Raw genomic sequence first — 15,462 nt, forward strand, 5'->3', positions numbered from 1 at the left:
CCTTGAAGGTAAGAGGGGCTGAGCCAGACAGGGCCAGTGGCACTGGGGGGGGGGGGGCAAGGAATGTGAGGCAGGTGGCTGCTGGGTAAGACAGGGTGCTTCCTGCCCATGCATCCACCATGATCCCCTCTGAGGACCAGGCAGCAGTTCTCAAGCTCTAGTGCACATGTGAAATCTGTTAACTGGTCTCCTGGGCCTCGATCCCAGAGACTGTCTTGGCAGGTCAGGGTGGATCTCTGGGTGTGCATTTCTAGCAAGGTCAAAGGGGACACTCATGCGGCCACTCTGAGGGCCATACCACTCTGAGGAAGACCATCGGGTCAGGGTGAGAGTTGATATGAGCCCTGTACCTGCCCCTGGTCACTCAGAAAAAGTCTGCTGTATGCTACACCAGAGGGAAGGCAGGCACCATGTTTAAGTAATGGAATTTAATGTAATTGTGACACAAACATAGACAGGGTGGCGGTGGGATGACCAAGCACAGATGTGGATGACCTGTGCCTCCAACCCTCTAAGGCCAGCAGTCCTTGCTGGACACCACTCCCTGGTGGACAAACACTGATGTGGCTGAGGGACAGCATCACATGGCACAGCTGACCCTGGGAAGGCACCTCCGTAGAAGCCTCAGGGAGGAGGCCAGGAGCCTCTGAGGAGCAGGAGCTGCTGCCACAGATGCCATGGCTGGGGTTGGCCAGATGTGGGAGGAAACCCAGCACCAGCCTTGCTGAGGAGGGTGGTGCACCCTCAGTAAGTGCTGCCCAAGAGCTTCAGGATAAGGGGCAGGAGGCGCGGACGGTGAGCTGCACGTAAACAATAATGAACAGACGAGACAGAACCGGGGAACAATCATGAACCTACAACATTCAACAGAATGGCACCCAAACAGCGGCCCTGCTGGCTGGGCCGGAGGCCGAGTGCAGCCCGCAGTCTGGTGAGTACTGCCCAGTCTCTGGGTGCCTGGGAGCTAGACAGCACAGGAGGCTGCATTTGATCTTGAGAGGGAAAGATTTTGTTCCCTTCCCCTCAAACTGACTGGGGGGGCAGAGACACAAGACTTCTCCAAGATGAGCCTCTTCTGGGAGAAGCGACCTCAGAGACGAGAGTGGCAACGGCAGAGCAGATGCGCCTGGAAAAGGAGGGATCCCCAGGAGGAGCCAGGAGGGTGGCCAGCGGCCAGGGGCGCCCCTCCTCCACCTAGCAGGCTTGGCAGGTGCTTCCTCCCAGTCTTCCACCAGGAGCCCCAGCGCCAGGGCTGGGGGCGCTGGCCACAGAGCCCCTCACTGGGTCCGGAGCTGGTAATCTAGAATCAGGGAGGGAGGTGCTAGTTTTCTGCTCTGTACCCGAGGGAGAGGAGCCCCACCCTGCCCCCCCACCCCGGGCCCCCCATCCCCACCCCCAGGGCTGCTCCACATGCTGCACGCACCTCCGTTCTGAGTGATGTACCGGACCCATGGGAGGGCCTGGTAGCCACTCTTCTCGATGATCTTCAGGTAGCGCACCTAGGGCAGAGGCAGAGGGCCCTGAGCATGTCCTTGCTGCCTCCTCTCAGGCCCCATCATCACCACCCCTGGGGCTGTGACAAGGAGTGGGGAAGCACAGGCAGCATGGGAGGCTGGGAGGGGCATGTGTCCACCTGCAGCATGCTGATGCCATAGGGGGAGGGGTCACTGCTAGCAGACATGGGAAAGAGCCAGGATGTGCACTTCCAGGCAAGGCCCTCCAGCAGCTTCCTGGGGCAGAGGGCCCAGAGTTCACTTCCCCTCGCAGATTTGTAGCAGACCTGGGAAACCATGGCCCCTGGTGGCAAGTATATAGACAGGAGAGGCTCAGCCTCTAGTTTTGGGAGTCAAAGGGATCTCTGAGCTTGGAGCTGAAGTACAAGGTCAGGTCTGAGTTGATAGGTGCGGGCCCAGGCTGGCCAGGGAGAGAGCCAGAGCCAGGGCAGCACTGCGGTGTCCCAGGACAAGCTGACTAGCCCCCCTGCCTGAGCTGGTTGCAAGGATGTCTGTCATCTGCAGCTCTCAGAGCCAGATGGACCCAGGGCTGCCCAAGTCTGCTCTGGGGCCCTAGCAACCCTGGCCACACGTACCTGGATGCCAGAGGTAGTGAAGTAGGGGATCTCAAACTTGACGCTGATTGGGGGCTTGCCCTCCTTGTCCTCTGCCTCCACGCTGGGCAGGCCGAAGTGGGCCCGCATCAGGTACTCCTTGCCCCCCTGGAGGAGCAGATAAGGTAGACATGGTCAGGCCAAGGCCCCGGCCCCTCTTGGCCAACAGCTGCGTCTGTCTATAGAGTTCCAGGTTGCCCTGGCCACTGAGCCCCTCCCTGTAAGGCTGTGGTCACCCACAGTCTCAGCTCCTCCAACACACTTACACTTACCCCAGGCCTCACAGATTGCCCCACTAGCCATGCTGGGCAGATCTGAGGCATGCTGGGGAAAACTGGTAAATTCTAAGGATCAGGAGAGTTTCATAAGCTGTCAGGGAGAGGAGACTAGTTGCTTCAAGGAAGAGGGGGCACCCAGTGTACAGACTGTGCAGGTGCGGGCCACTGCAGGACACGTGGCTCCTTTGCCCAGGCCAGAGTCCGAGTGAACACCCCAGGTGCCCAGTGTTCAAGCGGCATGTGGAAGTAAGGGGAAAAGGTCAAAGGGAGGAGTGGTGAACAGGGAGAGGTATAACAAAAGTAAAAGACCATGGTTGGGGCTGACTGAGTTAGACTCGAGTCCTGCTCCCAGTGGGTAAGTAAGGGGGCAGCTCTGGCCCTGGAAGCTGAGCAAGGACTCTAGAGATGCAGCCTGAGGTAGGGCCAGGAATGACTGGAAGCCCTGGATAAGACTAAGGCATCTCGGTCTGGCTGTCCAAGTGCCTGGTGTGTCTCATGTACAGCAGCCGGGAGTAGAGAGCAGATTTCTCGCCATACCCAGGGTATAGTACTCATCAATCCCTGGGGCTCTGGCAAGAGTGGCTGCTGACCAGGGAGGGCTGCTTCCACCCTGAGCAGAGCCGACCTTGTGCTTCTTGGGTACAGCAGGGCAAAGTCACGGCTCCCCAGTGCCACACTTGTGCTCCCCTCCCCAGGACGGAGCCAGCTGGTGGCCAGTCTCTGCTCACCACCACCAGGGCCAGTGCGAGAGTGGGGACTCTGCCCAAGTCAGTGACATGTGCTGAATAAAGACTCTGGGACAATGAGGGGAGAATAATGTGCAGACAAAGCAGGCAGCAAAGGAATAAAATCAGCTCCATCAGCCTGTGTATGAGACAATAACCAGATCCCAAATCTGAGCCTTATAAAGACAAAAGGGAAAATGAAAGCCAAAGAACATGCAGAGGGCCAGGCCCTCCCAGCGGAGCAGTGGAAGTCTGCTCCCCTAGCCCGGTGTCCATCATACCGATGTCAATGGGTTTAATTCTCCCATGAACGAGAAAGACCACAGGCTGGTCCACAGACCAAAACACAGCTCTAGGCTGCAAAGGTGGAGAAAAGCTACCACAGTAGGAAGAACAGGTGAAGGCGTGCCAGCCAAGGGCAGACAAAACAGAGCAGGGCCTGCTGTCACAGAGAATTCAGGGCAAGAATGATAGGTGCAAGGGAGGGCAGGCCACGGTCCTAGAGGCTGCAGCCCTGTGATCTACAGGGAAGGTGTCACAGGCACGGGTATCTATGAGCACCAACTAACATGGCAGCAACTTCTGATAAGCAGATGCTACATGAGATGTAAAGGGAACCAGAGGAAGGCAGAGCTGACCGGGTGGAAGCTGCCGCAGCATCACAACAGACCTTGTAGGTTCCCTACTCTGATAACAGAAGCTTATCTTCTTCTCAAGTGCATCTAAGGCACTTACAAATGCTGGCCTTCTGTTAGCACACAACAAACACTTCAAGAAATCCCAGAAGTGGAAACAATAAGAATAACACTCTCTGGCCTCAGTGCTCCAAATTGGTAGTGAGGAGAAATGAAAATCAGAAGGCCTATCCCCTAGGAAATTTAAAAAGAACCATCAGGGCAGCCTGGGTGGCTCAGCGGTTTAGCGCTGCCTTCAGCCCAGGGCATGATCCTGGAGACCCGGGATCGAGTCCCACGTGGGGCTCCCTGCATGGAGCCTGCGTCTTCCTCTGCCTGTGTCTCTGCCTTTCTCTCTATCTTTCTCTGTGTGTCTTTCATGAATAAATAAATAAATAAAATCTTTTAAAAAATAAAAATAAAAAAAAAATAAAAAGAACCATCAGGGCACCTGGGTGGCTCAGTCGGCTGAGGGTCCGACTTGTAATTTCAGCTCAGGTCATGATGCTGGGGTCCTGGGATCAAGCCCCGTGTTGGGTTCCGCACTCAGCAGGGGAGTCTGCTTGAGATTCCGTCTCCCTCTGCCCCTCCCCGCCATCCTCCTGCTTTCTTTCTCTCTCTCTCTCAAATAAATAAATCTTAAAAAATAACAACCAACTATCTGATTACAGAATTTCTAGATGAGTAAGTCAAATACGGTGTCAGAATCAATGGGTTATACAGCTAAAGCAGGGCTCAGAGGAACATCTATGGCTTAAATTCTTGGATCAGTATAAATTTTAAAACAAAATCATCAAATGAAAATATGTAATCTGAATAATTAGAACAAAGAAAGGATGAAGAAATTTAAAGACTTATAAAAGAAAAATATTACAACAAAATTAAAAAGTAAATCTGGGAGAAAAAAAAAGACAAGCTGCTAGACAGCCTTATCCAGGGAAACAGAAGGCCCAAATACACACAAGAAGAAAGAACAAGAGAGAAAAAAAACATCGCAAATAGAAAGGAAAAAAAAATCACTTTCTTCAACTTTGCAGATAACTGTGAAAACTTGGTTAAGATGGATAATTTTGTTTTTTTTAAAGATTTTATTTATTTATTCATGAGAGACAGAGAGAGTCAGAGACACAGGCAGAGGGAGAAGCAGGCTCCATGCAGGGAGCCCGATGTGGGACTCGATCCCGGGACTCCAGGATCACGCCCTGGGCCAAAGGCAGACGCCCAACCACTGAGCCACCCAGGCGTCCCCAAGATGGATAATTTTGAAGGGAAATATAATCTGCCCAAATAGTCTCCAAGAGAAATGGAAACTCTGAATGGCCTGATTTCCACTGAAAAGATGGAGAAAATAGTCGAGATCCAGAAGGTCACACAGCCAAATTCTATCAACCTTCTCAGGACCAAATGATGTCCAGGCCACTTAAACATAAAACACTGTGCCAGTGTTTTGGTGAGTGGGGTCTTCTCTTCCACTATGTCTTCCAGCAGGTAGCTGGTGTTTGTGTGGTAACTTCATGCCCTGGTCCCTCCCTAGGGGCTGCACCTGAGAACTCGGACACCGAGTAGTTACAAAGTAGGTCCAGCACTAATACCCAACAGACAGTGCACCCAAAAAATCAACCTCAGTTATGATCATCAAAGTGAAAATGTTATATACAATGTTATCCATAGAATCCAACGGTGCACTGCAAAGAAAATATACCTCGACCAGGTGGAGTTTACTAAGATGTAGGGATGGTCCAGCTCTACCTGCTGACAGGTATGAAGGGGCATTTGGATAAGCCTGTTACCCATTTGTGCCCAAACCACAGTAAAGTAGGGCTTCACTGAGTCCATGGCCCAAAGCAGCATCATACTTGGAGGGGACCTGGAGTCTCTGGGAGGGGGTAAGACCAGGAGGCCACTGTCCAAGGACACGTACAGGCCCTGGAGACAGCAGCCAAAGTCGGGAGGCTCAGAGCCAACAAATGCCCAAGAAGGGAAGAGGTGAAGGGAAAACTGTATCTGGCTGGAAATGATATGAAAGAATATCATATTCCTGTTTTTAACCCACAGGAACTGAAAGAAAAACTACCCTATATTGAGCCCCCATGGGATTTCACACCACTGGGGAGATGGACCTTTTAGTAAGTGATGTTCAAAAACTGGATAACCATTTGGAAAGTAAAACTGGACCAATACCTCCCCCCATTTACCAGATCTAGCTCTGAAAGGACCTAAAATCTAAGGTGAAAATGCCACTGTACGGGTTCTAGAAGCAATATGGGTAAATTCCTTCATATATAGGAATGGTGAAGCTTTCAAAGCATGACTTACAATTCGGAGGCAATAAAAAGGAAAAAACCAAGAAATCTAACTACATTAAATAATAATGAAACAAAGAAGCAATCAAAAAAGGTCACACAACAAAACTATCAGAAACAAAGCCAAAAGAAAAACATTAAACTGAGGGAAACCATTTGCAACTTATATATCAAAAAAAAAGTGCTCATCTTACCCATATATAAAGAGCTCTTGGAAACCAAGAAAATGACCAAACCTGACAGAAAAATGAGCAAGAGACAGCTGCTACAGTTTCTAGAGAAAGAAATGCAAATGGCTCTCAGATGTAAGGAAAGGTGCTCCAGGGCACCTGGGTGGCTCAGTCGATTAAGTGTCTGCCTTCAGCTCAGGTCATGATCCCAGGATCCTAGGATTGAGCCTCACATCGGGCTTCCTGCTCAGTGAAGAACTTACTTCTCCCTCTCCCTCTCCCCCTTCCCCCTACTTGTGGTCTTTGTCTCTTGCTCCCTATCTCAAATAAATAAATAAAATCTTTCTAGAAAAGGAAAAGGAGCTCCATCTTGTTTGTAATGAGAAAACAACAGGCCATAATCAGCGCGGGAGCACACATCCACCTTCGTCTCTCTCGGCACTACTGCTGCAAACCCAGACTCAGTGCTCAAAATCCTGAACACAAGCCAGGCAGCTGTGCCAGCATGAAGTGCTCCACATTCCTGGAATTGGTGCTGGATTTCCGAAAGCCACGCTGCTCAGGCCTCAAGGCAGTCTGGTCCCCTCGAGGGAAGTTGAGCTCTGAACCAGTGTCAGAGAGAGAGAGAGCAGGGGTGGCAAGTGCTGCCCTGATACTGGAGACTGGCCTGTTCACACACAAGCTGCCTCTGCCAGCTCCAGCTTGCCCTCCTCGCTCTGCTAGTTCCTCAGTGCTCCATCTACTGGCCGCCCAGAACGCCCAGGTGGGGATCCTGGCCCTAGGCCCGGTTTCAAGGCTGCCATGCTGTGATGGGCACAAGGAGCAGGTGGGGTGTGGGCAGAAGTCAAGGGGGGCATCCCACTGAGAAGGGCACTCACCGGGAAGGACTTGATGGACCACACAATCTCGCTGTTCTCAGGGACCCATTTGACACTCCCCACCGTCGTCTTGAACTTGGGGGAGTCGGCATCGTTGGGCACAGGGATGTGGATCTCCACGTTGTTGGCCGTCGACCGCCGCTTGAACTGGCTCTTGGCCTGGAGACGAGGCCGGTGCAGCCAAGGTTGTGGAAAGCACAGCCCCTACCCAGCCTGCTCTCACTAGGGCCCTACTCCCTTTGGCCTGGCCTGGGGGCCCCACCCAGCTGACCCCCGGTCCTCTAGGCACAGCTTACACCCTCTCACCACTCGAGATTCTCCCTATGTTCTCCAGTTCCCTTGGCCTTCAGGGCTCCCCATCCTTCCTTCTGGCTCACAGTGAGGCAGCACAGACATCAGCCACAGGCCTTATTTCCCAGGAGAAGGGGCACAGAGCCCCATGGTGCCCCTGTCCCAGTTAGGACCCTCTGCCAAAGGCCCTGAACAAGCAGGGCCATCCACCGGCCCCCTGCTCTTACTGCCATGGCCCCAGGCTGACACTGTGTACGGGATGCCCACGCACCTTGATCATGTACTCAATGCGGCTGTGGGAATGCTTTTCAATCACAGACTCGATCCATATCAAGGGCTTGACCTGTTGGGGAGAGAAGGTGGCACTCACACATGGTGATTTTACAGAGGCCCATCCCATAGAGGGGAAACAGGCTCAGGGCAAGGGACCATCCACTCATGTGTGAGCCCAGCATGCCACTGCCCAGGCCTACTGGAGGAGTGCATAGCCGGACTGGAATGGACAGAGTCTGAGGGGCCTCTGTGGAAATGCAGAGAACATCACTGGGGCTGCCCAGAATGGGGTCTGGCCCCTCAAAAGGCTCAGAGCCCCAAGTGATTGAACATGGGCTCTGTGGAGCCTGGGCAGTCCATGGGAGCTGTTACCTGCCCTGTCACCTGGTGGATGTGAGACTCATCCTGGAGGAGACTATCACTATCCACGCACAGGGGAGGAGATAGGAGCCTGTGTGGGGCCTCCACACACTGCCCCCTGCTGCCTGAGTGGAAGCCCACCCCAGGGGCGGGTGCCTGCGGGCGCACTCACGTGGGTGTTGAGACGGTAGGACATGAGTTCAAACTCGCCATCGGGAGGGATGAAGGAGATGGTGCGGTCATTCTCGAAGCGCGAGAGTCGCACACACTGGTGGAACTTCACATCTTCCAGCTCCACAGACTTGCTTTTGCCACCTGAGGGGAGGTGGTGTAAGGGTGGGACAGACCTTAGGCCCTCTGGCTCATTGTCAGCAACACTCCCATTGCCTGGGGCTCACCCTGACAGAGCAGAGCTGCCTCAAATCTGTGGGCCATGATGCCAAGGGGCCCGGGTTCCCAGACCACCTCTCCTGTCCCTCCTCAGCTGCTTGGAAGCTTTGCTGCATCCTGAGCACAGGATGAGCAGGGCTGGGCGGCCTGGTTCACTCTGAGTCCTCAGCAGCTAACCCAGGATCTAGCCAGGGTTGCTGCTCTGGGCATGTTTGGTGAATGACTAATAGACTGGGGTGGGGAGGCAGGGCAATGGTTCAGGGCTCCCAATGTGCCCTGGCCCCATCATCATCCCTTGGGTTCTGGGTTCCCGTCTTAGTTTTCTATCTTGTAGAGGAGCTGTGCAGGGCGGGCTCAGCCAGGGAAAGGAGGTATCCTGATGGGCCAGTACTGGAGAGGCCCTCGGTCCTGCTGCTATGGACGGAGGTACGATGGTGCAGCCACTGCTCCTGAGGCTGGTGGGCCAGGAGTAGGCTGGGAGATGGGTGGTCCAGTTTGTAAACACAGAACCTCAATAAACTGGGTCAGTGGGGTCACTACGGTCCCCTCCCTACCACAGAGAGTGCTACATCCAGACCGGGTGGTGAGAGCTGCAACCACTGTGTGTGGCCTTCCAACAGTCCAGACCCAGCGCCCTGTGTGGGGGCAGGAGCCCTGCAGGAAGGGGAGAGAACAAGGCCTAACCTTGAGGCCACAGCTCCCTTCAAGGTGGTGTAGACGGGGCTGGTGGCGTAGCTGCATGAAAATCTAAGGCACTGGCCTATGGGGTGGTGAGGGGACTTGATTTTGGGAGCTTTGCTCTTCTGTATTTTCTACGTCCCGGTATCGATTTATTAGTTTCCATGGCTGTCTTACACACAACGTGAAGATGTTTCTAATGCAAGTGCTTGAGATACATGTGTTCCCTCATGCAGGTGAATATCCCCTCAGCTCCGTTTTGGCCACAGGAACGCAGTGGGGGTGGCAGGGTACTCACGGCCCGTGTTGTCGAAGAGGACCTTGTCATTGAGGCCCAGGCGCAGCTCGGGCATGCCTGACAGGAAAACCCGCATCTTGATGGAACCCACGATCTCGCTGCGCAGCACGTTGCCATTGGCACTGACCTGGGGGGTGGCGAGGCAGGCATGAGGGGAGGTCCCCATGTACCAGCTGCCCCATTCTCGATGCCCTTCTCACCATCCCCTGAGCTGGGCTAGCCTCACCTGCCTCCCATCCAGCTTCGTGCCGGGGCCACAGAGACCAACACGTGGGCCCTGACTGCTTGGCCTCAGGCACAACTGGTGGCAACTCTAACCCGTGTTTGCTCACCCACCAGGCAGGCCTCTCAGAGCAGGCCATAAACTGCTTTTCTTAAAATCTCTGTTTTTCCATGTGGGGCCTGAGGAGGCCACCCAGCCTATATGCCGTACTTCCTAAAGCTGGAGCTTCTGGGGCCCTGACCCCTCCCCTGGGGGTGCCCTGAAGTCTGATACTATTGATCCAAAGTAACTGTATTTTAACAGGTACAGTCACGGTAGTAACTGACTGAGCCTTTCCTCTGTGCCAGGGGCTCTATGCACCTCAACAGGCTGCAGGGCAGGGCTAGGACCCTGGCGACCCTCTATCTCATGTGCAGACCTAGAAACATCTGAGCACGATGAGACAGGCAGAGCAGGCCAACAGCCAAGTCCTGAGACTGCTCTGAGGAAGCCAGGGTATGGAACACCTCTTCACATGCCCATTTTAGATACAAGGACACTGAGGCACAGAGCAGAGGCTGCACGGTGGCTGGCAGAGGCGCTGCGGCCACAGGTATGACCACCACCCCAACATCACCACGTCCATACCCATAGGCGAGAGCAAGGGCTGCAAACGCAGGGGCCTTGGGGCCACACGGGCCACTCCTCAGAGGTGCCAGTCACATTCACATAGTGGAGGGGGCCCAAGTTGCCTATTTCTGTAGAGAAGGAAAAGACTCTGACCAGTCTTTACCTCAAGTGTTTGGAAAGCACCTCATGCACATCCACTAGAGCCCTTCACCTCTGAGGGAGGCAGAGAACTGAGGCTCTAAGTAGATGACAGCCCCAGGAAAAGCACAACACAGGACAGAAGGCCCTGCACGGTCTGCCTCCATCACCCTTTTGCTCACTATACTCTGGCCACACTGGTCTCTCACTGGCCCCACCTGGCAGGCAGCTCCCTGACCCCACAGCACAGAGCGGCTGCTCTTCCTCCTCTGCCTCTTACCAGTTCTGTCTGCCTGTCTATCTCTGTAACCCCTCTGGTGGGGAGGCGGTGTTGGGCTGCTCACTGCTGGGTCTAGCATGAGGACAGCACCCGGGGCCAGGAGGTCCTCAGAGAGCACATGCAAACATGGGCCCTCGCTGGCTAGCCAGGCGGCTCTGGCACTCTGCCTGGCCTTACTCAGGGGGCCCTGCATGCTCCCAACTGTGACTGCTCCTAGATTTGGAGGGCTGTCTTCCCCTTGGGGAGTAGGGCCTCACAGCCCTCTATAACTGAGCACGTGAGGTTCTGGATGTTGGGAAGGCAGGCTCAGGAAGGCGAGCAGGGAAACCGTGCAGCCCACAAAGCTAATCTCAGCCCTAAAGTCAGCAACCAGGATGGTGGGCACAGAAGAGATGTTTGTTGAGCTAAGTACACCCCGACGTCAAGATTACCAGAATCTGTGTGCCAATGTTGACTCAGCTGCCAGCTCTGCAACCAGACGTAGGAAGATGGTGTTCCAACACATCTGGGATGCCCACAGCTGCCATGTGCTGTCCCATGTGGGGAAGAACAGCGGTCCTTGGGGCACAGCCACATGCTGGGGTGCACTGTGGCTGGACACCCCTTGAACTCCTAGCACTTTCACAGATAGCTATTTATAAGCTGCTCTTTGGAATTTGCTTTTCTACCCCACGATACTCTAGAGCCAGAGGGACCACATTCTGGGCTCAATAAACAATTCAAACAAAGGTCTTCAGACAGGAGGGGCATGTGGTTACTGAGGCCACTGTCTTGTTCCACACCTTAGAAAGTAAGAAGGCAAACATGCTTATATTAAGTCCACTGGCAGAATCTTTTGGGGAAGTGCTCTCAACAATTCCAAGACTGGGCCCTCACCCCTCTAGGATTCCCACCCCTGTATGGGAGATGCCCCAAACACACACCTGAGGATGAGGAGGCTCGCTCATTTCTGCACTGTCTGCAGCAGCTGGAAACAGCACACCCGAGTGGGCCCCACAAGCAAAGCACATGATAGGATTGGCCCAGTCAGGGTAATCTCCCAGGTGAAAACAAAGCAGGCTGCAGGAGACATGGGGTCGGCCTGCCTCCTTTCCCTGCTGCGGACTACAAGGACAAACCTGGGCAGGGTGCAAAGGCAACCATGGGAGACTAAAAGGCAGAGCACGTGGATCTGGGAAGAGCCACTATAGGAGGAGTGCCCTCCCCACCTCCCCTGTCTCCCCCACTGTGGGAACGTGCAGAGGAAACCTGGAAATGGAAGTGAGCACTGGGGTGTATACTGAGCTTGCGGAAGCTTCTAGCTCTGGCTTCAGGGCCAGAAGGGGAACTCCTGCCTCTTTGAGTGAGTGCAGAAATCCCCTAAATCCCCTCTTCTGTCTGTTCTCTCACACCCAGGCCCCAGGCAATCTAGCTCCTGTTCCCAGAGGGTGGGACAAACCTGTGATGTTGTGGACTGGAGACTACAGGCAAGCATGACAGAATGGGGATCTATAGCCCCCAGTTGGTCACATAACCAAAAGGGGGTGCCCCAGGCAGCTGGAAAGTGCCAGAAAAATAGCAGAGAATGAGGAGCTCAGGAAAACAAACCCATGCAATTGTTTATGTCTCCAGGGTTCTCTAGAACAGGGCTTGAGTAACTGTGCTCCTAATTAGTATGCCAAAGATTTTGAGAAACAAACTGCAGTCTTAGACTGACCACTGGGCGGTGCCTATTCTGGATAAGCTTAAATAGCAAACAGCAGGAAAGCTTCGAAAACTGAACTGATACTCATGGCCCATAGATTGGGGGTTGCAACTTGTGGCCCAAACCTAACTGGGATAACTGTCAGCTGAAACACAAATATTGACATTTTGGGGATAATCTAAATAAGACCTAACATCCTATAATATTCAAAAAGTCCAGGATCTAATCTATAACACTCAGCATACCAAGAACAACGACAATTTTAGCTCCCGTGAAAAATACAGTCAACAGGTGCCAACGCTGACAAATACCTTAAATAGCTAGGTAAAAATCACAAACTCCCTGGCAAAAAAAATGTTAAAATAGAAAGTCTCAGCAGAGAAATAGACTACAGGAAAAAGAATCAAATGGAAATTTTAGAACTTAATAAATGCAATGACTAAAATACAAAACTTGCTGGATGGACTCAAGAGCAGAATTAGGACAAAACAGGAAAGGGTCAGTGAACCTGAAGACAGATCAAAAGGAATCATCTAATCTTAACAACAAAGAAAAAAGAAAAGATGGGATCAAATGAAAAGAGCCTCAGGGGCCCTGGAGACACTAACAAATGGTCTAACATTCATGTCCTGGAATCCAAAAACAAAGGAGTAAGAGTAAAATGATGCAAACCTATTTGAGGAAATACTGGCTGAAAACATCCCAAACAGTAGAAACCCAGAGATATCCATACCCAGACACATCATAATCTATCCACTGAAAATGAAAGACAAAGACAGAATCTGGAAGATATCCTGAGAAAAGCAATGTGTTACCTACAGGGGACATGGATTTGAGTGACTGTGGATTTCTCACCATGAAGCATGGAACCCTGAGGGAATGGCAGGACACTTCCAAGGTGCCAAAGGAGAGCTGTCAACCCAGAATTTGATATCCAGTCAAATATCCTTCAGAATGAAGGTGAAATGAAGACATTCTCAGATGAAGGAAAACCAAGTAGATCTGTTCCAAAAGAAATGCTAAAAGCAGCTTTTTAGGTGGAAGGGACATGATCCCAGAAGGAAACCTGGAAAATCAGGAAATCAAGGGAGAGCGATGGAAGGGGTAAATGTTTGGGTTACATCAGAGACTGTTATTATTCTCCTTTTGATTGCTTTCAAGTATGTTTGAGAATTGAAAGCAAAAATCTTAATATGGTCTGATGCGGTTTCCAATGTATCTAGATGAATATATGGACAACTCTAGCATCAAGGGGTAGGAAAGTTTCTGGATTCCAACTGAAGTGGTAAAATATTAATTCTAAGTAGACAATGAAAAGGTAAGTATGCATTTTAATACAGCTACTAGAAAAACTATACAAAGAGGTATAGTAACAACCACAGTGAAGAAACAAAATGGAATGCCAAAAACATTCAAACAGACCATAAAAGGATAGGGGGAAAAAAACCCCAAAGGAATGAAAAATACAGGGAACAAAAAGAAAACAAATAATAAAACAGTAGACTTTAATCTAACAAATTAATAGTTATTATAAGTTTAAATGCTCTAAACTTATCAATTAAAAGACAGAGACTCCCAAAATGGATTTCAAAAAATGACCTAGTTTGAGCAGCAGGTAATATATGGAAGTGTTTAATCACTATACTGGACAGCTGAAACTAATACTATACTGTATGGTACCTAACTGGAATTTAAATAAAAACCTTTAAAAAATGACCCAGTTATATGCTGTCTACAAAATATATGATGCAGTCAAGTCAAGGTGCCTGGCTGGCTCGTCAGTAGACCATGTGACTCTGATCTGAGGGTTGTGAGTTTGAGCCCCATATTGGGGGCAGAGGTTACCAAAATATAAAATCTTTGAAAATAAAATAAAAGGATTAGAAAAAGAAGTAAAAGGACAGAAATACATATAATGTGTAAACACTGATCAAAAGAACTCTGGAGTGACAATATTAACAGCAAAATAGGTTTTGGAACAAAAAATTTACCAGGGATAAAGAAGGACATTATATAATGATAAAAGAAAGGGTTGGTTCACCAAAGAAACATAAGAACCCGAAATGTGCTTGTACCTATCAGCACAGTGCTGAAATTTGCTAAGCAAAGACATAATTTATAATTAATAGCTGAAGCTTTTAACACTGTCAGTAATAGGTAGAACCAGCAGACAGAAAATTAGCAAAAAAAAAAGCTAGAAGAATTGAATATCACTACTCAAATAACAGGATTTAATTGGCATTTATAGAACACTTGCCCCAACAACAGCAAAATATACTTTTTTTTTCAAGTGCATATGGAACATTCACCAAGACAGATCATATTCTGGGTCACTAAAATAAACTTTAACAAACTTTAAAGAATTGACATTACAAAAAGTATATTCTTAGACAATAATGCAATTAGATTAAAAACCAGTGACAATAAGAAAACAGAAAAATCTGCAAACATTTAAAAATTAACATACTTTCGTTAAATAATGCATATGTCAAAAGGAAGTCTCAAGGGAAATTTGAACATACGCTGAACAAAAATGAAAATTCAACATACCAATTATGGGATGCAGCTAAAGAATTACTTAGATGTTTATAGCATTAAATATTTACATTAGAAAAGAGGAAAACTTTCAAATCAGTATCTTCAGTTTCCAACTTAAATGAAAAAAAGAAGAGCAAAATAAACCCAAATCAGAGAGAAGGATACAATAGTGCTAAGATCAGAAATCAATGAAACTGAAAGACAACAGAGATAAATCAATGAAATAAAAAACCAATTTTTAGTAAAGATCAATAAAATAGGTGGCTCTCACAAGACTGACAAAGAAAAAAGACATAAATGACCAACATCAGGAATGAAAGAGAGGACAGAAGCACAGACCCTGCAGACATCAAGAAGATTCTGCAGACATTAAAGGGAATACTACAAAAAACACTATGCACATAAACTCAATGACTTTGATAAAACGGACCAGCTTCTTAAAAATAAACTACCAAAACTCAACCAAGATGAAACCAAAAACCTGAATCGTATAACCGTTAAGAGGATTGAAATTTGTAGTTAAAAATATGCTGAAAAAGGAATGCCTGGGTGTATCTGTTGGTTA

At 50.1% G+C, this 15,462-nt stretch overlaps 1 protein-coding gene across 2 annotated transcripts in view; it reads right to left on the minus strand.

The window, feature by feature from the left end:
- Window positions 1-413: 413 nt before the first annotated feature.
- The window catches only part of AP1M1 (adaptor related protein complex 1 subunit mu 1), a 28,845-nt gene continuing 13,796 nt past the window's right edge, over window positions 414-15,462 (minus strand). For both annotated transcript variants that reach the window (XM_025989721.2, XM_025989722.2), the window contains 7 exons: window positions 9,426-9,552; window positions 8,232-8,374; window positions 7,698-7,769; window positions 7,136-7,294; window positions 2,090-2,215; window positions 1,424-1,499; window positions 414-1,300 (listed from right to left, as the gene is read on the minus strand). In XM_025989721.2, the coding sequence (XP_025845506.1) occupies window positions 1,278-1,300; window positions 1,424-1,499; window positions 2,090-2,215; window positions 7,136-7,294; window positions 7,698-7,769; window positions 8,232-8,374; window positions 9,426-9,552 (726 nt within the window). In that variant the 3' untranslated portion in view covers window positions 414-1,277. The remainder of the gene's footprint in view (window positions 1,301-1,423; window positions 1,500-2,089; window positions 2,216-7,135; window positions 7,295-7,697; window positions 7,770-8,231; window positions 8,375-9,425; window positions 9,553-15,462) is intronic.

Source organism: Vulpes vulpes, chromosome 9 (assembly GCF_048418805.1).
Source record: "Vulpes vulpes isolate BD-2025 chromosome 9, VulVul3, whole genome shotgun sequence".
In the NCBI taxonomy this organism is placed as follows: domain Eukaryota; kingdom Metazoa; phylum Chordata; class Mammalia; order Carnivora; family Canidae; genus Vulpes; species Vulpes vulpes.